General features: G+C 33.1%; 4 protein-coding genes across 5 annotated transcripts; 2 read left to right on the top strand and 2 right to left on the bottom strand.

The window, feature by feature from the left end:
* Nucleotides 1-111: 111 nt before the first annotated feature.
* Nucleotides 112-3,894, bottom strand: LOC114761175 (probable lipid-A-disaccharide synthase, mitochondrial). Of its 2 annotated transcripts, XM_028950506.1 has the most exons (9): nt 3,594-3,645; nt 3,279-3,411; nt 2,926-3,025; nt 2,620-2,725; nt 2,305-2,528; nt 2,072-2,150; nt 1,409-1,647; nt 630-856; nt 112-531 (listed from the first exon to the last, which is right to left on the bottom strand). In XM_028950506.1, coding segments are annotated over exons 2-9 (1,185 nt in total). In that variant the 5' UTR covers nt 3,281-3,411; nt 3,594-3,645; the 3' UTR covers nt 112-323. The 2 variants fall into 2 exon arrangements, with proteins under 2 accessions (XP_028806339.1, XP_028806338.1); XM_028950505.1 differs by lacking the exon at nt 3,279-3,411 and having other exon boundaries at nt 3,594-3,894.
* A 170-nt stretch (nt 3,895-4,064) lies between these two features.
* LOC114761178 (pentatricopeptide repeat-containing protein At1g06143) lies at nt 4,065-7,122 on the top strand. The gene is made up of 2 exons (XM_028950507.1): nt 4,065-4,373; nt 4,923-7,122. The coding sequence occupies exon 2, from the start codon at nt 5,035-5,037 to the stop codon at nt 6,751-6,753; it is 1,719 nt and encodes a 572-aa protein (XP_028806340.1). The 5' UTR covers nt 4,065-4,373; nt 4,923-5,034; the 3' UTR covers nt 6,754-7,122.
* A 3,692-nt stretch (nt 7,123-10,814) lies between these two features.
* On the top strand, nt 10,815-15,647 carry LOC114761173 (xyloglucan endotransglucosylase/hydrolase protein 2-like). The gene is made up of 4 exons (XM_028950503.1): nt 10,815-11,022; nt 13,393-13,493; nt 14,072-14,265; nt 15,190-15,647. Exons 1-4 carry the CDS (start codon nt 10,848-10,850, stop codon nt 15,581-15,583), a joined length of 864 nt encoding a protein of 287 aa, XP_028806336.1. The 5' UTR covers nt 10,815-10,847; the 3' UTR covers nt 15,584-15,647.
* A 4,560-nt stretch (nt 15,648-20,207) lies between these two features.
* Nucleotides 20,208-21,863, bottom strand: LOC114761213 (acid phosphatase 1-like). Its single transcript, XM_028950543.1, has 3 exons — nt 21,401-21,863; nt 20,964-21,176; nt 20,208-20,385 (listed from the first exon to the last, which is right to left on the bottom strand). The coding sequence occupies exons 1-3, from the start codon at nt 21,838-21,840 to the stop codon at nt 20,208-20,210; spliced, it is 831 nt and encodes a 276-aa protein (XP_028806376.1). The 5' UTR covers nt 21,841-21,863.
* Nucleotides 21,864-22,113: the final 250 nt, after the last annotated feature.

Here is a 22,113-nt window from a genome sequence, read left to right as displayed (position 1 = left end):
TCCTTCCAAAGCATCCAACAAGTCACCCCAAACCTTCTGTGCTTGCTCTTTGTTCCTATTTCCTCCTCCAAACAGTATTTTAAAAATATAAATTTTCACTGCATGGAATTCGCCAAGACATATCAAAATAAATAATCATAAGCTCAAAATAATCCAATGGTTACAAAAATATGAGCGCTGAACTTTCTTTAAATGGGGCAGTCATGCCCAACTAACCCAGATTAGCCAATCCAGCCCAGTATGTCATTGGGCACCAGGCCAAGCATAAACACGGCCTAGCCCATTATAAGTTCAGGCCTGGCTATGAGTCAGAAAATTGTTGATCATGGCTTTCCATAATTTATGACAGAATTCTGCCTTCCATAATTTAATACAGTCAATGCTGCAACTGCACTTGGAGTGCAGTGAAGATTGATAATGCTTCCCTGATGCATGTTATGCACTATCCTCTCCGACGGGCGCAGAAGTATGAAAACCTTTTCAGCTGCAACTATTTGCTCTTTTTGACAGCCATCATCATGCATTAAATTCCTGCAATATTTAACAAGAATCTCACTCAAATATTCCAAAAATGAAAGAATTTCTGTTACTAAATAGAAGTAGCATGAATGATTTTCTTGTGTTCTTACTTGACCAATGAGGCTAGGTTCCCAGGTGAACAAGATTGAAAAAGTGCTTCAGGAATAATGGCTGAATTTAAGAGAACGTTGGGCAGAGAAATGTATTGTATCTTTGCTTTATACCGAATAAACCATTCAGTCAAAATATGTGCTCGATATGCAACTACACAAGGTGTTCTTGCAAGCTGAAGCTCCAAAGCTGCTGTGCCAGATGTGCATAATGCAACTCTGCTTGCCTGGAATTCATGATTTCATTCAACTTAAGTAGGTGGAAAATGAAGCCAGAAAGTCATGCACAATGTAGAAAATGCTTACAGCTCTAACCAGAATCAATAACCAACCGTTCACAAAGTTATATGTGCTTGCAGTTTCCAGGCCCAGAAGATGAAGGAATCCAGCATCAACAACAATCACAGGACACCGTTTTACTAATACATATAAGTTGAAGATAGGAACTAAGAAGAATCAGAAGCCAATGCCAAGACCACAGTCCAAGGATATATTTTGGCAAATTTTACCATCCATTTGCGTCAACATAAGAAAACAACCATCTTTATGGAAGATCAATTCTTAAATGTCAACATAATATTTTGGTTTCTCTGAGCACTAGAGCTTCATCATCCCTAAAATTTTACATGTTCTACAGCAAGCCATTAAACTAGTTGACAAGACCATGCCTATACCAGAAGGGTTAAACCAAATTTCTACTATGTGTTCAATCTTCTGACGCAATGAGTAGACAAATATTTTACTTTGTAAATGAAGTCTAGAGGGACCATAGGACTTACACTAAAAGCATCATATTTTAGGTTTGTTGATCCACCTGGAATCAATATGACAGGAACTGGCCATTTATGAACTGCAGCAGCAATGTAATCTTCCACATTCTGATTGGATGCAACATGAATGACTGTCATCAATCGAGGAAATGTCTCTTTCAATAGCTCAACTGTGTTTGCAAAGATCGGTAGCATCCGGGTGACTTCTTGTACTCTGCTTCCAGGAAGCAAGCTAATGACAGTCGCTCCTTTTAAAGTTATTGCAATGAGATATTATAGCAATTTATTTGTCTAAGATAAAGAAACTCATATTATAGTATTGATAAACTTCAACTTAACTCCACATAATGAAACATTTGATTTTCAAAGGTGAAAGCCATAATAAAGTTCAAAATTAAGGTTTCTTTTTACTGTTGTACTTTCCCGACTTCAACTGCTTTCTTTTACCAAAATTTTGCCAATAGCACATCACGCTATACCAACATCTATTGTCCACTAATGCAAGCAGGAAAGCATGAACAAATATTTATCTGAGAAAAGAAAATCATTTGAGCGGTAATGATGATTTGAAACATGAGCTCTTATATATATATATATATGGCACTACCTTAAACAATGGGCTACAACTTCTACTCAAAAACAAATTGTGGAGCTACTCCAGATCCACATTACCTGAGGGCACTGCATGTTTACTACGGAAATCTTCACCACTTCCTTCGGCCCTCAATTCAAGGGCAGATGATTTGTTTCTCTGAACATTCATCCAATGTTTATAACCAACAAGTTCAACGATAGGAGACAAGTCATAATAAAAAAGTTGTGGAACAAGAGTACGTTTTATAAATGAAATTTTTCCTTCGAGGAAAAAGGACAAAACTTGGCGTCCAAAGATTCAGCACTCATACCGATTTCAACTCTAGAACATCTTCTATCACAGGATGTCCGACAAAGGTTGCTGCTAGACCATTTAATCTACATATTTCAGCCTCATTTGGAAGTATACACAAGAGTTGATCCACAAATTCTGCTAACCCTCGTAGTCTTGCTTCACCTCCTTTCCATGCCCAGAATGATGGTGCAACATAGTGGAAGTGTACTGGTGAAGGCAATTTTTTCTGATTGTATCTAGCTGCGAAAAGCATTCTTCAATTTGCTGCATATGGCATGCCTCTCAATAACAAATATGCATCAGTTTTTCCAGCAAGATAGTGCATGAGTACCTCTTAGCTGCTTCAAAAACCGAAAAGAAAAACCCTTTGAGTCAACTGTTAATACAACATGAGGATCAAATTTAGCTGCTGCCTCAACAGTTTCCTTCAATTTCACCTGATAAAGTGAAAACAAAACACATTTGTAAAAGTATATCCGTATATATCTCTCTCTCTCAAACAAATATATACCGATTCACACATTCGCATAGAAGCGTATTTACATCAAACATTAAATAATATATATAATAAATAAAACCTCGGTGCAGTTTACAACAGTAAATCAAATTGACAAGATTCTTCATTGCCATCACTCACTCTGATAGTATACAAATAGGGCAGTAGCTCCCATATTCCCATAAATGAAATATCCTCCATAGGAAACGAAGATTTCAATCCTTCACTGGACATCTTATTCCTGAAATAGATACAATAAAAGGACTTGTTTGATAAAATTGTCCATTGACTCAAACTCGAGGTTACAATGGCACAAATCATCCCTGGAAGGAATATTTGGGGCTTCGATCAATGCTAGGCACACGAACAAACTATGAATTAGAAGGAAACAGTCCTATAATCTAGAATAAACACACGTCTTCCATGTTATTATTCAATCCAATTTTCAACCATAAATTAATGCAAAATCTCATATTTCTGTCTTGGAGGTTTACATAGCACCGTTAACTCACACTTCAATTGCTCACTCCATGTCAGCAATCGGTTGGACTGAATGGAAACATTCAAAGCATTCTGATGATTAGAGGCTGAATTCAAAGAAATGGAAAGTGGACCCATTTTTTGGGACTAAACTGAGGGTTCCTTCATTAATTAAGCAAGAAACAGCTAGACGCAAAAAAAAAAAAAAAAGTATTTTTTAATCAACAGAGCCGAATTCAAGTAACAAACTTTCACAATGCATAACATTCCAAATACACGGCAATAATATGTTTTACTTTGGGATAATTCAAGGACGAAGAAAAGCCTACCCTCCAACACCAGCAAAACGGACAGGAAAAGGGGACAGATTCTTCAAGGACGCCATGAGACGAGAAGCGATAGAATCCCCTGAAACCTCACCAGCAACAATGAAGACTCGCAGCTCACCATCTTTTGCCGCCATATCAAGGGGGGCTCTGGCTCTTGAGAACGATGATGACACTGATACTATACTCTGCTTTCTCTGAAGTATCCATAATCCCAACACGTTCAAACTTTTCAGGTTCAACCTTCTTCTACCAACACTGACTCCCAGCATCGCAGAGCGCTCACTTGTAATGTGGAAAGTAGAAACTCTTCAGAACTGCGGTAGAAGCGGGGAAACACAAACACCAAATGAGAAGTGAAGCAGAACGAAAAGGTTGTAAACGACAAGTTCAAGAGCGTCGTTTCAGCCAATTAAAATATTTAGATAAAATTAATTTTCTAATTTTTATACAAGAGAAAAAACATACTTTTTTGGGTCATCTCTGTTCTCCGGCTTCCCCTGTTGGAGCCATGTCCTGCTCTTCATTCCCTCTCTTTCGGTTTTTCTCTCTCTAAACAATATGTAGACAGTGCTTGCGAAGCCCAAAGCAAGAACTCCCGTTCGCAAACAAAATTGCATTTCTCACTTGTTTCGCACTTGCAGTAACCAAGAGGTGAAGCCCTGTTCAACAGTAGGGAATTAAAGACCTCTAAAAGAATGCTATTCTCCGAAATCAAGCTATATCTTCTGAGCCCAATCTTTCTTTTGTTAAATGAACTAAGTTCGTTGCTCATATTTTCAGGTAGTATCTACAATCTTCTCTCTCTTTATATTGTTTTTCTGTTTTGTGTCTGCTGTTTATATGGTTCAATTCATTGGAGGCTGTGAAATTGGTTTTGGCATGGGGAAGTGAATAATTTTTGAAATTGTGTACAACAATTAATTTTTTTGGTTTCCCTCAATAATTTTCCCCTAAGTCAGTAAAAATGATATTTTCCCGTCATACGATAACAGAAAATATAGTTGTAATATCAAATTAGCGGCTTCAAATAACTTAGGTTTTGCCAAATTGGGTATAATTGGCTTCCAGTAAATGAAGCCCACTTAAGAGAATTATTTGTTCGTTGTAAATCTTCATTTATTTAACTCAGTTGATGTGTAATCTGGATAGACAGATGTTTAAACTAGTAAAGAAACAAGACATATAAATGAGGTTAATAGAAAGCAAAATGCAAAACTCTTGTATTTTTTGTAATTCAGAAAATAAGCATTAAGTGTTTACTTAAAGTTCACCATTTGAAAACAGCAAGCGGAAAATAGTAAATGAACTCTATGTTTTGTGATTTGGCAGGATTTGATATTCAGAATGTGTCAGCTACTTTGGTGTCTGGGGGCAATGAAGACAGTGCTTAATGGCTAAGTAGACCTTGCTCACCCTAGAGCGTAAATTGTTTACTGAGGTGATGGTATTGAAATTTTCAATTTTGAAGCATGTTCTACAGCACCGCCACTCACACACTCTATCAGAGGCATATCTCAACCAACTGAAGGCTTGCACTACGCTAAAAACACTAGAATCGATTTATGCTTCCATGATCAAGACTAATGCCAACCAAGATTGCTTCTTGATGAACCAATTTATGAGTTATTGTTCAATCTTTTCTTGCATAGATTTTGCAACTTCTGCTTTTCATCTGATGGAAAGTCCTAATACTTTTGTTTACAATGCATTGATTAGAGGCTCAGTTCATTGCTGTTACTCAGAGCAGGCTTTGGTATGTTATACACATATGCTGCAACATCAACTGAAACCTACCAGTTACACGTTTTCTTCCTTAGTTAAGGCTTCTACGTTATTGTTGGATTCATGTTTCGGCCAAGCTATTCATAGCCACATTTGGAAGCATGGATTTGAGTTGCACGTGTTTGTTCAGACTACTTTGGTTGAGTTTTATTCAGCTTTGGGTGACATCAAGGGCTCAATAAAGATCTTTGATGATATGCTTGAAAAAGATGTTTTTGCTTGGACAACAATGATTAAAGCTCATGTCCGCCATGAGGATATGCATTCTGCACAGAGGTTGTTTGATAAAATGCCTGAAAGAAATGTTGCAACATGGAATACCATGATTGATGGATATACTAGATCACGGAATTTTAAGTCTGCAGAGTTATTGTTTAATCAAATGCCCTCCAGGGATATAATTTCATGGACAACCATGATGATTTGTTATTCTCAGAACCAAAGATTTCATGATGTAATTTCACTATTCCATGGCATGATATATAGTGGTTTTACTCCTGATGACGTGGCTATGACCACTGTCATTGCAGCCTGTGCCCATCTAGGAGCACTTGACATAGGAAAGGAGGTTCACCTTTACGTGATGCAAAATGGGTTTGATCTTGATGTTTACATGGGGTCTGCTCTGATTGATATGTATGCAAAATGTGGGAACTTAGATAGGTCACTTTTGGTGTTCTACAAATTGCATAACAAAAACCTCTTTTGTTGGAATTCTATTATTGAAGGGCTTGCTGTACATGGCTATGCTCAAGAAGCTTTAAGAATGTTTGATAAAATGGAGAGGAAAGGAATCAAAGCGAATGCAATAACATTTATCAGTATCTTGAGTGCTTGCACCCATGCAGGATTTGTGGAAGAGGGCCGTCAGCGGTTTGTGAGCATGATCCAGGACTATCGTATCACTCCTCAAGCCGAGCACTATGGATGCATGGTGGATCTGATGAGCAAGGCTGGCTTGCTTGAGGATGCTTTAGAGCTTATTAGAAGCATGAGATTTGAACCTAATTCTGTTATTTGGGGTGCCTTGTTGAATGGGTGTAAACTTCACAAAAACCTGGGAGTCGCTCATATTGCAGTACAAAATCTGACAAAACTGGAGCCAGATAACAGTGGGTATTACAGTCTCCTTATTAACATGTATGCTGAAGCTACTCGGTGGAGTGAGGTTGCAAAAATCCGAAGTGACATGAAGGAGCTGGGTATTGAAAAGAGATGTCCTGGTTCTAGCTGGGTTGAGATCAAAAAGAAAATTCATCAGTTTGCAGCATTTGATAAATCTCACCCATGTTTTGATGGAGTTCACTTGCTGCTAACTGAACTGGATGGCCAGACGAAGCTAGCTGGCTGTGCCCCTGGACTCGATTCTATTTTATAATGGCACATGCTCTTTTACAGGAAATAGTTTTTAAAGGCATCTGTAGAACATAGAAAGCAGGAAGAATGTTGTTCAAACGTGGACGTGTATGGATCATCTGATATTCTGATGGCCCTTTTTGGTACTCTCTAGATTGTCTGAAATCCAGAATTTTAACCCACAAATGAAGTTTGGGCTGTTGAATTTGCCGATCCAATCTTGGGCCTTGTTACATGAAGTCTAATCAGCAAAGCCCATATTTTTGTATTAGGTCCAATCTGTATAGCAAATATTGGACCTGCTTGATTCATAGTGATTCACAGTGGAACGGCGAGCTCAATCTAACTTTTTCATGGGTTATAATATCTTTGACTTTATGATGAATTAATATTCAAATTTTTGCCTAGAAAAATGTTCACATTTAGTATTCAATAATGTTTCAAATAAAATTACTTATAATGTTTCAAATAAAATTACTTCTCATTGAATGACACATGGTTCAAGAAAAAAATGCATGACACAATTGTTTTTGGAAAGAATAAATTATATTATTCATAAAATATAAATGATGCAAATTTTTAAATATATTACATATATTGATCTCTATTCCTTTGTACATTCTATTTACATGGGAAACATATAAGAAAAGTTTATTTGGCATTAATGTAATGATAAGGAAATACTTACATTAAATTTTTTATATTCATTATGTTAAGTCAATAAAATATTAACATTTAATAGCATTTAATTATAAATTCATATTAAAAAAAAAGGACACATGATCATATGTGATTGGAGAACTTAACATAATGAATATAAAGAACATGACCTAAGTATTTTTTTTTTTTCTAATCATAAACCTAATTACCTCCAAATAAAAATAAAAAATTTTATCCAAATAATGCAACTATAAATTTAACTGCACCTCTAAAACTATTGAAACTTAACAATTCAAATTTAATTTAAATAGTGCGGATAGAGAAAAGAAAACAAATAGGAGAGAAAAAAATAGAGAAAACCCTGCTTTTATAGAGAGATATTAGTTAAAATTGTATTTATTTAATCTCATAATTTTTAGCTAAGAATATCTGAATAAAAAATAATACTCCTCTGGTCCTTAATATAAGACCAATTTAACTAATTTGATTAAATTAAGGAAGTTAGGTCAGTTAGTTAATTATAAGAAAAGTTAGATATTTTTCCTAAAACACCATAATCATCTTTCTTAATACCTCCTCTCCCTCTTCTACTTGATTATGGTTGAGGGAGTATCTATAGAGGTAATTTAGAGAAAATTAATAAATATAAGAAATGGGTCTTATATTTAGGACCAAAACCAACTTAAAAATTAGGTCCTATATTAAGGACCGGAGGAGTAATACCTAAAGCTTTAGGTTACTTCTAAATTATTAAAATAAGACCCGGACTTTTATACATTTTTAAAATCATAATAAAATAAGTACATTCATAGCCATCAATCAGCCTCAAAACAAATCCACAAAAGAACTATAAAATTTACAAAAGAATTAAGAGTTATAAATAAGGAAAAGTTACTAAAAGTCCCCCATTTGAAAATCTATTATCCACAAAAAGATGACATCTGTTTAAAAACCTAGTACAACCTATAGCTCTTGCTCACTTATCTGTAACATATTTTTAATTATGTATGAAATAAAAAAACAGTTTCACCCACTCAAGAACCTAAATTTATTAAGTAGCTGTGAGTAATAAATAGTATGACTGCAAATTTTTCAGTAATTTTTTTATAAATAATGATTAATTCATTTCATTTTTTATAGAATTTTATAATGCATTAAGCAAATTCATACCTTTTTTCTTTTCTTTTTTTTTTTTTGGGTCAGACAGTCTACACCTAGCTTGAGTATGGGGAACAAAGTCATGATAAGTAGCAGCCTAACAAGACAATAATAACAAACATCACTCTCTATGCAATGTGACATCAATCTATGAAATAAAAGATTGATACGTAACTAACTATGACATAATTTAAGAACTCTTTTCTTTCACAAATCAGTCATTAAGATTCCAAACTTTGTCCATCATACCGACTTTAATATGCCTCTATGATTTTGGAGATACACAACTAATTAATGTTTATGTGATGAGTACCAATCATTTTTGTAGCCAAGTCACTTACACGTCAAGCTCAAACTTTTAATTAACAAACTGATTAAGTTGGTCATTGAATAAAATTAAAAAGAATCTGTTGAAGTTACTTATAAAGAAAATGACGATTTAATTGAATGCAACCAAAAAAAAACCTAATCAACTAAATAAAATTTGAAGGGTTCAAATTAAATTTTGTTATTAAATTGTAAAATCTTTGCACCGTGGAAGAATCAAGCTGTAAAATAATGATAAAGTAGAATTAGGATAATAACATTGTAAAATATATACTTATAAATATAATTATTTGAATTAAAACTCCAAAAATTTTAAAATCGTCCAAAATAAATCTAAACAAATGAATTTCAAAAAATTTCATTCAATTTTTTGTCTTTATATTGGGCCCTTATTACAATTTTATCAATGATAAGTATTAGTCCATGAGCTTATAATCTGTTAATTAAAGCCCATGTAGAGTTACCACAAAACAAAATAAAAAACAAAAATAAAATTGTGGGATAAAATTTGTTTACTATCAAAGTAAAAATAAAAAAATACTCCTCCGGTTCTTACTATAGGACCTAATTGTTAAGTTGATTTTGGTCCTAAATATAAGACCTATTTCTCATATTGATCAATTTTTTTCTAAATTACCTTTATGGATACTCCCTCAACCATAATCAAATATAAGAGGGAGGACGGATATTAAAAAGGATGATTATGGTGTCTTAGAAAAAATGTCATATTTCTTATAATTAACTAACTTATCTAACTTATTTAATCTAATCAAATTAGCTAAAGAGATCTTATATTAAGAACTAGACGAGTATTATCCTTATAACCATCTCCTTACATGTATATATAATATGTCACCTGGTTGATTTTGACTTTATCTAGATCAATATGACTAAAATAATCCGAGTATATGTTGAATGAGGGCTAAAGTCATTAGTTACTAACACTGTTTCTGTTACAAATTAGCAAATTATGAAGCCCTCATCTGTGGGCTTACAGGTGGAAGGGGTTGGACACACTCACTAAGGGAGTGGGTTCAGCCCTAGAGCATGCGCGTCACGATGTTGGAGGAGGCATCTTCAAAGCCAATGCTTCAACTAGTAACATGCGGTGATATCTCATATGGAACTCTCCCCGTCTTATTTGCTATGGCACTGGGTAGGGCTAAGGTAAGGGATTAGTTGCCTTGCCCTTGGATAGTAAGTAAGCCTAATCCCTTTCCTAAAATTTTGTTATAAAAAAAAGGATTAGCAAATTATGAACATAAGAAACAATACTTATAATTGAGGAAACTATAAGGACTGAATTAAAAAAAAAACTACAAAGACTAAATTAAAAATGAAGTGAAATTAAAGGAACTTGCATATCGATTTTTTAAAAAATAAATAAAAACTATGCATCCTGACTAGATCCAAATAGTATGTGCTAATTAATGATTATTAGTAAGTAGTAACAAACCTTTCTAGATAAGAGGTGTCCTCTCAGAATTTGTTTGGATATATATATATATATATATATATTTATATAGTGATATGGATTCACTTGCGTTTGAATCAAAGAAATTAACAGAATATTAATGAGTATGTAGGCGATTAATAAAGTCTCTATTAACGTTGCTTCCAAACTACGCCAAACTCGATCAATATGATGATGATGATAACGTCGATGATGTGGGTTCGGTTATGGAGGATAATGTTATGGTAGCTAGCTAGGGTTGATGAGTCAATAACGTATTGGTTAGGAAATTATGGGTCATGACTTCTTTTTGCTTTTTAATGTCTTCATAGGACGATCATAGCTTACGTCTGCTTCATCATGTATATATATATAAACACCGAAGTTTTTGGCCAAACAACCACATCAAAGTGTTAACTCAGATTGAAGCTAGCTAGCTAGCCTTCATATATATATATATATATATATATATATCTCCCATAGCATTCGAAACACTAAAGCTTTGCTTTGATATCAATATGAGTTGTTTGGTATTTGTTTTGGTTTCGTTTCTGGTTTTTGGAGCTGTGTTTGCGAGAGGAAGGAATGGAGAAGTAGTGTTTGATGAAAACTACAAGGTTATTTGGGGAGCAGACCATGTTGTGTATTTGAACCAAGGGAAAGAAATCCAGCTCTCCATGGACAAAGCTTCAGGTATTTTGTTTTCTTTTTCCGCCTTAATTATTCCTTCTCTTTCATTTGATGATTTTTGTTCAGTTTAATGTATGTGTTTTTTTTTAATTATCATAAGTAAACGTGTAATTTTCACTTGGAATTGGAGTTAACTTGAAACCAGTTAGCTTAGAATTAACAGAAAAGAAAAAAGTTGCAGAGAGAGAACATAACCAGTTTTGCAGATTTATTGTTTGAAAACTGTATAAAACAAGATTGGTTGTGCATGCATTGAAAATATTATTATCCTCTATATATTGCTGGTAAATCATTTTGCAATATGTGTGTGTGTGTGTGTGTGACCAAAGGCACAAAAAAAGATCCAATATATAAAAGTATCTGCACTCAAATTTTCAATTGTTCTTTGTTTTAGAATTTTTTTTAATTGAATTAACATATTTTACGAGCTTTCAAACTTATTCTGTCCAATAAATTATTTGGTGTATATGCTGATGATAATATATAATATAAACAATGAAGCAATATTACTTATTACATGTTTGACAAAATGATGACAAATACGCGCTATATTATGAATTAATTAGACACTAAGGACTCAAATATAAATGTTCGATTTTTTTTAATACCAAAAATTACAAAATTTTAAATTATAAGGACTAAATCAAGAGAGATAAAAAAAGTACTCCTCCGGTCCTTAATATAGGACCTAATTATTGAGTTGATTTTAATCATAAATATAAGACCTATTTCTCATATTTATCAAATTTTTCTAAATTACCCATGTGTATACTCCCTCAATCATAATCAAGTAAAAGAGGGAGGAAGGATATTAAGAAAAATGATTATAATATTTTAGAAAAACATGTCATAATTCTTATAATTAACTACCTTACCTAACTTTCTTAATCTAATCAAATTAGTTAAATAGCTTTTATATTAAGGACCAGAGGAGTATATAATTTTTTTTCTTTCTTGATTATCAATATAAATTTTTCATTCGTCCTTAGTTTTATTTATGTTAATTAAATTTTATATGCCTGCAACGTGTTTCTACAACTATGAATCTTTCTCTTTAATAGTCACTGATCTTTATGGTGTTAGGTTTGAAAATTAAAGGAAGAAAAGATAACAAATCTGATTCTAGAAAAATTGTTTTTTGTGTTAATATCATTTTTAATACTATTTGAAATTTGAAACCAATGGTTTTAGTTCTTAAAACCTTATTTCCGATATCAAAAATCTTAAAATAAAGTCAAATATAATTTCAGGAACAAAAATAAAAAATATTAGCTTCAAATTTTATTCAACTTTCCAATGCAGAAAGCCAGAAAGTCCAAATGACCTTTTTATGGTCCATGAGTCCAAAACACTTAAATGATTAAATGCCTAATAAAAAAATTACAACTGAAATAGTACAATGATCTAGTTAAGATGTCATATCTTACCAATCATCATTTGCCATACAATTCAACGACCTTGTGACTTCATAACACTTCATTATTAAAGCACATAATAAGACATGCAAATATTGGGCTCGTGAATTTTAATTTGCGACAAATAATCATTTTTTCGTAATAAACTAAACATAATCAAAACTATATTGTGTAATTAACCTTGGCGATGATGTTTAACAAACTAAATTAAACCCTTCATGTTCATACATTCAGATAATGAAAAAGAATTACAAACGACACTTAAACCTATCCACTTTAATTCAGATGCTTTTTCTAAATTTATTTTTTGTTAATGCTATTTAATTACGTTTATTAAAAAAACGCATGAACTTGTAAGTTCTTCTTTCTCTTTAATTAAGGACTGTACGTTATGGTTAGGTAAATTTGGATATGGCTAAGAAATTAGGTGGTTGTTAGAAAGGAATTATTTTTGGGGAAATCATGTTTGAAAAATTGGCACAACATAAAAATTGGAGGATTAAAAATTGACAAAAACTCTATATTATCATAATCCTATATTTTCAACGCGGAATAATTAAAGATCTAACCCATTGAAATCATTAATACCGATTATCTAAATTGCGTATAGGAGAGAGTTGATTAAGAAATTTAGATTTATATAGGACCTAATTCTCACGCCTTCCATCTAATTACAAATTGAGCCAGTTACTGAAACTAATAGGTTCATTAATTTAAAGTTATTGATTCTGCTATGACCGTAGACTGAGACGTGCGATCAGCTTAACTATAATTACGATAATATACTTTATGCTTAATTATACTTTTTAATAATATTTATTAAAATAGTATATTAAAAACAAAAAATCAGTCTTATCAATTCTTGATCAATTTTTTATTAATTATATATTGACCCGTTTAATTATATTGATTTCTGCCTTATGCTTCTTCTTCTTCTTTTTATGTGTTTTCTTGACAGGGTCTGGCTTTGGATCCAAGATGAATTACGGGTCAGGGTTTTTCCATTTGAAGATAAAAGTACCAGACAGAGATTCCGCTGGAGTAGTCACAGCTTACTATGTGAGCATTTAATTCTCATCACTTAAGTATTGAAGCCTTAATTTGACATGTACAAAGATGTGTAATTCTCTTCAGTTTATATAATTAATCTTTTTATTATTAACAAAAAAAAAAAGCATTGAAGCTTTCATGCATAGGGATGAAAATAATAGGATGTTTTATAATTGATGATACACATCGGGAAAATCATTATAAGCAGTGTCAAGAGAATAATATAATTGTCAACAAGTCTCAATTACAAGTAACCAGGATGCATCTTAATTATTGTTATTTTCTGTCCTAAAACTTATTCTATGCTTACTTGTTATGTGACTTTTTGGTAATTGCATTGCTTTCTCAGGAGCACATAAATATTGAGAAAATCATTATGAGATCTCAAAAGAAGAATTTATTGACCGAAAAGTCTCAATATACAAGTGATCAGCAAAAACTTTATTATCATTTTTTACACTGAAAGTTGTTATGAAATTTTGTAGTAATTACATTTTTTTCTCTTAAGAGCATATAATGATTTTTCCATAATTATTTGAGATATGAGAGAATAATGTGACGTAATTAATTATATATTTGATGTGCAGCTGACATCCCAAGGAGAGAGACATGACGAAGTGGACTTTGAGTTCTTGGGGAATAGAGAAGGCAAGCCTTACACGTTACAGACAAATGTGTTCGCAGATGGCAAAGGCAACAAAGAACAACGAATTCGTCTTTGGTTTGATCCCTCTGCTGATTTTCACGATTACAAACTTCTTTGGAACCCCCACCAACTAGTGTACGTGTTTCTCATCATCATGATCAAATTTTTAGTTCTTAAAACTTATTTTGGTTATTGCTTTGATCTTTAAAATTTATTATTTATCTCTAAAGCTTCATAATCATACGCAGTTAATCCTTATAATTTGAAAATAAAATAATACCATAAAAACTTATGTGTAATTATAAAGCTGCTGTTATTCCTAATAATTGAAGTTTGCATCTAGTGTTCAATATATATGATTATTATGTAACTTTGAAAGAAATTTTTCTGAAACTCAATAGTAGGTTTTATAAAACTTAAAAGTCAATTCTCTCAACCTGCAAACACTTTGGTGCTGCAACATCATTGCGAGTTTTACTATCCATTAATGTAGAGTATGATCCCTATATATGTACTTTTCCCCCCGTGCACTAAATCGCAACACCTACTTTTTATATATATGGGCATTACCTTCAGTTAACATAAAAACTAGTAGAGAAGTTGAATTTGGTCTTAAATATAATACTTCAATTCTTTTTTTTTTTCTTGTTTATCCAAACTAACCCTATTGATTGTATATGTTAAGAAAGTTTGTATCAAAATATAGTTATGATCCAAATGATTTAAAATGGTATTTTAGGACAATCAACACAAATAACTAATATAATTATTTTTTTAATCAACCCAAATTAGTTTAATATATCTTATATTAAAGTCAAAGGGTAGTATATAATAATATAATTTTTCCTACTCGACAAATAATTTTTCTTCTGATATGTAGAGTTGGCGCCATTCAATTTTAAGACTTTGAAACCTAAAGTCATTTCACAAATTATATAGATAGAGACACAAGGAATTAATCAAACTAAGCTTTTCTCCTTTTTGGCCAGTATAAGTGATACACGTGTGTGTGTGTGTGTGTATTCTCTAGATAATTATTAGAATTGATGGGGTTGGCAGGTTTTATGTGGATGATATCCCAATAAGGGTATACAAGAACAAGAGCAATAAGGGAGTGGCATACCCATCAAAGGCAATGCAAATCGAAGCAACGTTATGGGATGGAGATAGTTGGGCCACTGATGGAGGCAAAGCCAAAACCAATTGGAGCTTTGCTCCTTTCAAAGCTTTCTTTCAAGCTTTTGATGTTAATGGCTGCCAACTTCAACCCTCAAGCAGTAATAATAATGATTGTGCTTCTAACAAGTTCTGGTGGAATAAGCAACAGTTCTGGCAGTTGGATCCTCAGAGACAAGCTGCTTATCAAAATGTTAAGAACAAGTATATGACTTATGATTATTGCTCTGATAAAACTAGGTACCCTGTACCTCCCATCGAATGTTCTTATAATTAACTACAAACTATATACCAAATCCTTGGTCGGGCTTTAGAGTTTCAGAAAAAAGTTATTCATAGTTTTTACAAAGGACTTGGTGTAAGTTTTATATCTTATATTGATGAATGATAATAGATTCATTTTTCATACTCAGATATACTCCCTTGATCATAGTTATAGAGTATTTAAAATATAAGGAATTTTTAACTTCATTTTTATTTAATATATACACTGAAAAATTATTATTTATACTATAACAAATGAAAGAAAATAGTACATTTATAGTAAAAATTTAATAAGATAATTTATAAATAAAATCAAGAAAAACCTTCAATCTGCCTTATAAATATAACTAGAAGAGTAACACTGCATTAATGATAGAAAGCTGCTACATTTTATAGGTTCTGAATGATGTGACGGTGCACGTCGCGAACGTCGCCGTTTTGGTATTCAGAAAATTGCATCTTCTTCTCTAAAACATCACGTTCTCATTCTTCAGCACAGCAGAATCCATAGCCTCTGTCATCGCAGAATTCAACACCGCGAAGCTTCGCGCTAGAGTGAGACCTTATAGGGTCCACGAAGGCTTGCCAGAGGGTTCGTGGCGGCAGGGCACCGCTGGAACTTAGAAACTTGTTCTTGAAGGCGATGACTGAGAATTATAGGACAGCCATGGACGAGGTGGTGCAAGAGACGGGGAAGAGGTTTAGATGTTTGATTAATGATACTGATGCGTTCTTACTTCTTATGGTTTGGTGCTGATGTGGCAGAAGAAATGGGTGCCACGTGGGTTCCTTTTTTTGGACCGTGGGTCCTCATTCTGTCTTTCTCATATTTACACAGACATATATACCCTTAAGAGAAAAAATACTCTCATAATTGACTTATTTGAGTAGATTAAAAAAGTTTGTTAAGTTAATTATTTATAATGAATAGATATTATATTTGGCATATACAACCACTACAAGGAGTAATTTGAGAAAAATGAATAAATATAAGGAATAAAATAAATTGATAATTTATATTTAAGATTGAATTAAAAGTTAAACTAACTTTTATATATTACACACAGGAGGTAGTAGATTGCAATGGAGATAAGATGAAAACCTAGATTTCTTTATTGGGTCTTCAGAAGTAAAAGTTACTGACTTAGGGGTGTTTGAATAGAATAAAACCATAGTTTTTAAAAATATTTTTATGGTACATGAAATAAATGTGTGGAAGAGTTTATCTTGATTTATAAAAAGTGTTTTTTAAAAAGCACTTTTAATAATACCTAAACACGAGATTTGGAAAAAAAAAAAAGTGATTTTGTTGAATAGATTTTCTCAAAAGCTGAACTTTCATCAAATGATGATCTTACTCCTCCAAACTATGGTGTCAAATTCATTAATATGTTCTTGCAGAGGCCTTAGAGGAATGTAGCTTCCATTTCATTTGGCCATTTACGTTGTGTTTGACTCAACAGAGAGAAGGGGAGAGGAGAGATTTCAATGGATGGAAAGGGAAGGGCACGGGAAGGGAGGAGAGATATAGAGGGGATGGGAAGAAAGGGGAGGAGAGGAGAAGAATTTTAATAATCCTTTGTTTAGATTAATCAGAGAGGAAGGAAGGGAAAGTATTTTAATGATACTTTATTTGGCATAAGAGGGGAAGGAACGAGAGCTCTTCAAAAATTAACTATTTTACTCTTATAAAATTTAAATAATTTTTTTTATTTTTTTATTTTATTAATATGTATGAGGCAATTTATCAACTTGAAAAACAAAAAACACTAGGTTGTGCTTTTGCCACAAGCACAACTCTCTAGGGAAAAAAAAAACAAAATTGAAATCAAATTTTTTTCCATAATGTTATTGTTGATTCTACTGGATTTCAAAAGAAAAATTACATTTTAACCTTTTTTATCTTTTATTTCCTTATTTTTTTAATTTTTAACTAATTAAAAGATGCTTATAATCTAGCTTAAGTTAATATAACTCTATATTGACTTTTTCAAAAATATTATAATTCTTCATCGTTTCTTTTTTTGTCCCAATGATTTTTATCATTTCATATTTTTTTAGCAATATTTAAGTAGTTTGACTTTTCTAGTTGAATTGTTGAATATAATAGAAGAATGAAGTTCAGTTTATTAGAGTTATTAAAATTGTAAGATTGAGAGAGAAGTGTAGAATAAAAGGGCCAAAGAGAGGATAAAAGAGAAATTATGTTATTTTACTAAGCTAGTTATGAAATTAAATATTTTCTCCATCATCTCCCATTTAAACAACCCCACCTTTATTAGAGGACAGGCCAAGAGGAAAAAAGGAGGGAATGGAGCCCTTCCCCTCCTTAAAAATTGTTTTGGCCAAATGAGGAAGGGGACAACTCTCTTCCCTCTATTAAAAAATGTTCCAGCCAAACGAGAGGAGGGGAGCCACTTCCCCCCCTCTGAAAACCCCATACCAAACACAGTGTGTTAGGGGTGAGATTTTGAAAAACAAACTACCTCGAGGATTCTTAATGAGAACAAACAAGAACAAAGGGCGAGGGTGTTTCACAGGCACCTCAAACATGAACACTGTGTTTGGCTCGACGAAGGGAAAGGGAAGGGAGAGAAAGAGGAGGGTAGGTCCAAAGGGAGGGGAGGAAAAGGGAGGGAAGGGGAAGGGAAAGAGGGATTTTAATGATCTCCTATTTGGATTGATTGGGGGAGGGAGCAATTTTAATAATACCTTATTTTGTTCTAATAAAAAATTGACTATTTTAAAATCATAAAATTTAAATGAATTTTCTCACCTTTTTATTTTGTTAAGATATAACTATATATATAATGCAATTCACCAATTTTGATTTACAAGATACAGTCACACATTTATAGGATATCAAGATAGAGAGTCATGAGTGATAGATTTCAATCAGAGAAAAAACCTTGAAGGTGAAAGAAAATACCGACGGCCTCTTGGAATTAGAAGAAGAAGAAAAAATAAAAGGTTTACAAATGCTTACTAATTTTGGAGACAATTATCTCAACCTCTTGTTAGATACTCAAAAGAACTCTCTCATGTAGAAATGTTCATGATTGATTAGGGGTTAACAAATCGAAAGGGTATATGAAAAATTAAAATATTATCTCTCATATTCCCTTAAAAAAACCTCACTTTTGGAGGGAAGACTAAAAAAAAAAGAGGAGGGGAGAAGAGTCTCTCTCCTCTTTAAAAAATATCTTAACCAAACGAGGGAGGGGTGCTTCCCCTCTCCTCTTAAAAAATTGCACCAGCCAAAAAGGGGAGAGGAGCACTCCCTCCCTTCGAAAAGCCCGTGCCAAACATAGTGGTATGTTTGTGATGAACTGCAGGTGGAACTCGGTCTCGGAGAGCATCGTCGGAGATGTGTATTTGGCGGCGGCCGTTTTCGGAGATCAGAGGCGCTGAATACGAGGATGTTGGAGACTGCGTGGGGGATTGGTGTTGGGGTGGAGGATAATGGGCTTTTACTAAGGGAGCCATGGTGAAAACTCTGAATATTGTGTTGAAAGTAAAACGGGGATTGTTACGAAGAAGAAGAGGAAAAGAAGAAGCAGCTTCAAGTGGCTGCCATGGAAGCTGCTCAAGCTTTATATATACTCAAAATTTGACGGAATTCGTCGCTACTGTAGGCAATTTTTCCGTATTATAATATATATTGCAATGAAATGAATAATGTTTCCTTCTCTATTCTTCTTCTTTAAGATAAAACAATATACCAAAATTTGAAAAAAAACAGAGAGAGATAAACCTAAAAATTTATATTAAACACACACACTATACAATATCCATTAGTGTAAAATTAAATGTAAAATATAAATTCTTACCGAGTTTATAATATAATATATAAATTATGACTAATATAATTCATTTCTCAATAATGCGCCAGGTTCACGCCTAATTTTTAAATCTTAATTTCACGGATTCTTTTTTTTTTAATGGTAGTTACCAATTCTTCTTCCTTTATTTGGGTCGGTTTGGGCCGAGTCAAATCCACGTCAAAAAAGGAGAGACTGATGACGTAATCATGCTGGGTTGTGTTTGTGGGTCAAATATACTACTATTACTCATTCCTACTTGACCCACATAAATTTTCTTGGCATAAGACCTGGCGTCTTCTCCTTCTTTGTGCTTATATTTTAAAATATAAATCTTATAACAGCCATGTCTTTGACAAAATTTTCTTAAAAAAAAATTTATAAATCAATTGCAAATAGAATTCTCAATTATAAATTAATATATATTTAAAACATAAATGTTTCATTCTCATGAATTTGAAACAATATATGACTTTTTTATTTTTAATTAATTTTATAGAAACTTTTTTCAGGGTCTAATTTTAATTAAATTGATGCTCTTGGGAATCAACTGTCATTCTTTCATAAACATATATAAGCTCAGTTTGAAATATTTTTATTAAAAAAAAAGAACATAATTCCCTTATATTTTTCTCTATTGGGCTAATGAGACATTCAAACAAAACAAGGGGAAATTAGTTAATATTGTAATGCATCATTGTGATATTATTTTTATTCGGATATACATATAGTGAGAGAGCCATGACGAAGATTGAACTTCCAAACATGGTGCAAACTAAAAAGCATATAAAACAAAAGAAACATTAAAATTGGAAGTTAGGGAACAAAATACATGGGATTAGGGAGCTTAAAAGTGCGATTGCCGGTAGAGTCTCCACGTATATCACTCCATTGATCTCCCACATTACCCCAAATCCTGTAACCTTCCTTCTCTAATTTCTGCCTTATATCCGACTTGTACCTCACTGCACTTTGTCCTTTATATTCTACACTCCTGCATATATAATTAAAATAAAAACCACCCCTTTTGCTTATTAATTCATCAAAACCCAACGACAGAAAGTGCCAATAATAAAACTGTAAATGTAAATAATTGAGTTTTTATGAACATGCATGCATATGCATTATTCAATTCAATCTCTTCTGCAAAATAAACATGTGATGGAAATGAAAGGATCAATAATTTAGTATTATTCCTTAAGAGCTGCTCAAATCATAACTACCTTTTAATAGAAATCCCCTTAATATATGTAATTAATAGGGATAATTTGGAAAATAAATTACAAATTAGAAGATAATGTGAATTAATATATTATATTTAGAATCAAATTTAATTTCCAACCACCAACAATGTGTTGGGTGAGATAGTAAGTGGTCTCATTTCTGTAAGAGAAGAATAAAAGTTCAAATTTTGAAAAGCATATTTGTTGAAAAGATTTATTTAAAGGATTTTAATTTTAACGCTCCTGGCTTGATAGAAATTAGTTTCAAACCTAAAGTGGCTTGACAATACTCTAAGTTATACCCCAAAAAAAAAATCCAATTTCCAACCGGAGGCACTACATACGTTACCTTAAAATAAGGCGTTGGTAGCCAATGAAGCCTTGATTATGCAAGTTGTTGATGGTGGCCTGACCAAGAGTCTCCTGGTCTCTCCCAGAGACTAAGAACACTTTGAATCCTTTGTCCAAGAGTTTATTGAATAATTGAAGCACAGGAGATATTGCCGGGCTCCCTCCTTTGCTGGCCCACGCCCTGAACCCCACAGGATCATATGGATCACACCTATACATACATATAATATTGATCACCTCATTAACGTTAAAAACTTCACAGTAATAAAAGACTGGATAGAGTGAGAGACCGGCAGGTTGAATTTAGTATAAAAAGGATTAGTCCCTTGTCATGTGATGAAAGAAGATTCAAATTCTTGATAGGAGAGATGTTTACATTTACTACTTGCGTGTGCAAGCAGAAAAGGCCAGCTAGAGTGAGAGAATGATACGCACCCGAATCTCTTAGTTTTGTAATAATAAAGATTGGAGAGGCAAGTCTCGTCAATGTCCAAGACCCAGGCATCCAAGGAATCAGAAGAAAGAGGAATGGAATTGAGGAAAGTGGAGATCTGTTGCATGACCAAATCCAAATCCTCGTCGTACTGCCCATCGATCATATAACTCTCAACCTCCTTCTGACACTCCCTCGGCACTGTGCCCCACGCCACCACATTGTTCGCCTCCACTCCTAATCTCCAACTCAGACAAAACTTCTTATTCCCATCACCTAAAGAAGAAGAAGACGAAGAAGGCGAAGAAGAAGGAGGAGGAGAAGAAGATGGCGAGGTGTTATTTCTTCTGGGATGGAGCCTTGCGCTGGTTGACTTGGAGAGCATCAAGAGTATGGTAAATAATGAAATTATTAGGAAGAGAGATCTCAGTGAATTAACCATTTTTGTAGATATATAACTGGAAAATACTTAATGGAAAAGTATTTCTCTTTTTCATGGGAAATGAGAGGTGTGGGAATATTTATAGGGAGGTGGGGTGAGGGGGAGGCAAAAAAAAAAGCAAAGTTATTAGAGACATGCATGCATATGAATAGCACTGCTTCTCTTTCTTGTGTGTCATCAACTTTTTGTTTCCCTCTCAGAATTGCAATATTTTCATTGGGTGGGCCTTGCCGTCACACACCAATTAACTATGTTGGTTTCATTCACCACACA

This window comes from Neltuma alba, unplaced genomic scaffold, assembly GCF_004799145.2.
Source record: "Neltuma alba isolate B1F8T4 unplaced genomic scaffold, ASM479914v2 tig00011088_pilon, whole genome shotgun sequence".
Taxonomy (NCBI): domain Eukaryota; kingdom Viridiplantae; phylum Streptophyta; class Magnoliopsida; order Fabales; family Fabaceae; genus Neltuma; species Neltuma alba.
This window is presented reverse-complemented; position numbering and strand designations above follow the sequence as displayed.

Coding starts and splice junctions, on each gene's coding strand:
- LOC114761173 (XM_028950503.1), top strand. CDS start 10,848: ATGAGTTGTTTGGTATTTGTTTTGGTTTCGTTTCTGGTTTTTGGAGCT. Junction 11,023..13,392: donor CTCCATGGACAAAGCTTCAG/GTATTTTGTTTT, acceptor TTTTCTTGACAG/GGTCTGGCTTTGGATCCAAG. Junction 13,494..14,071: donor GAGTAGTCACAGCTTACTAT/GTGAGCATTTAA, acceptor TTTGATGTGCAG/CTGACATCCCAAGGAGAGAG.
- LOC114761178 (XM_028950507.1), top strand. CDS start 5,035: ATGGTATTGAAATTTTCAATTTTGAAGCATGTTCTACAGCACCGCCAC.
- LOC114761175 (XM_028950505.1), bottom strand. CDS start 3,862: ATGCTGGGAGTCAGTGTTGGTAGAAGAAGGTTGAACCTGAAAAGTTTG. Junction 1,648..2,071: donor TAAACATGCAGTGCCCTCAG/GTAATGTGGATC, acceptor TAACTTTAAAAG/GAGCGACTGTCATTAGCTTG. Junction 532..629: donor AACCTAGCCTCATTGGTCAA/GTAAGAACACAA, acceptor TAAATATTGCAG/GAATTTAATGCATGATGATG.
- LOC114761213 (XM_028950543.1), bottom strand. CDS start 21,840: ATGGTTAATTCACTGAGATCTCTCTTCCTAATAATTTCATTATTTACC. Junction 21,177..21,400: donor TACAAAACTAAGAGATTCGG/GTGCGTATCATT, acceptor ATGTATGTATAG/GTGTGATCCATATGATCCTG. Junction 20,386..20,963: donor TACCAACGCCTTATTTTAAG/GTAACGTATGTA, acceptor TTATATATGCAG/GAGTGTAGAATATAAAGGAC.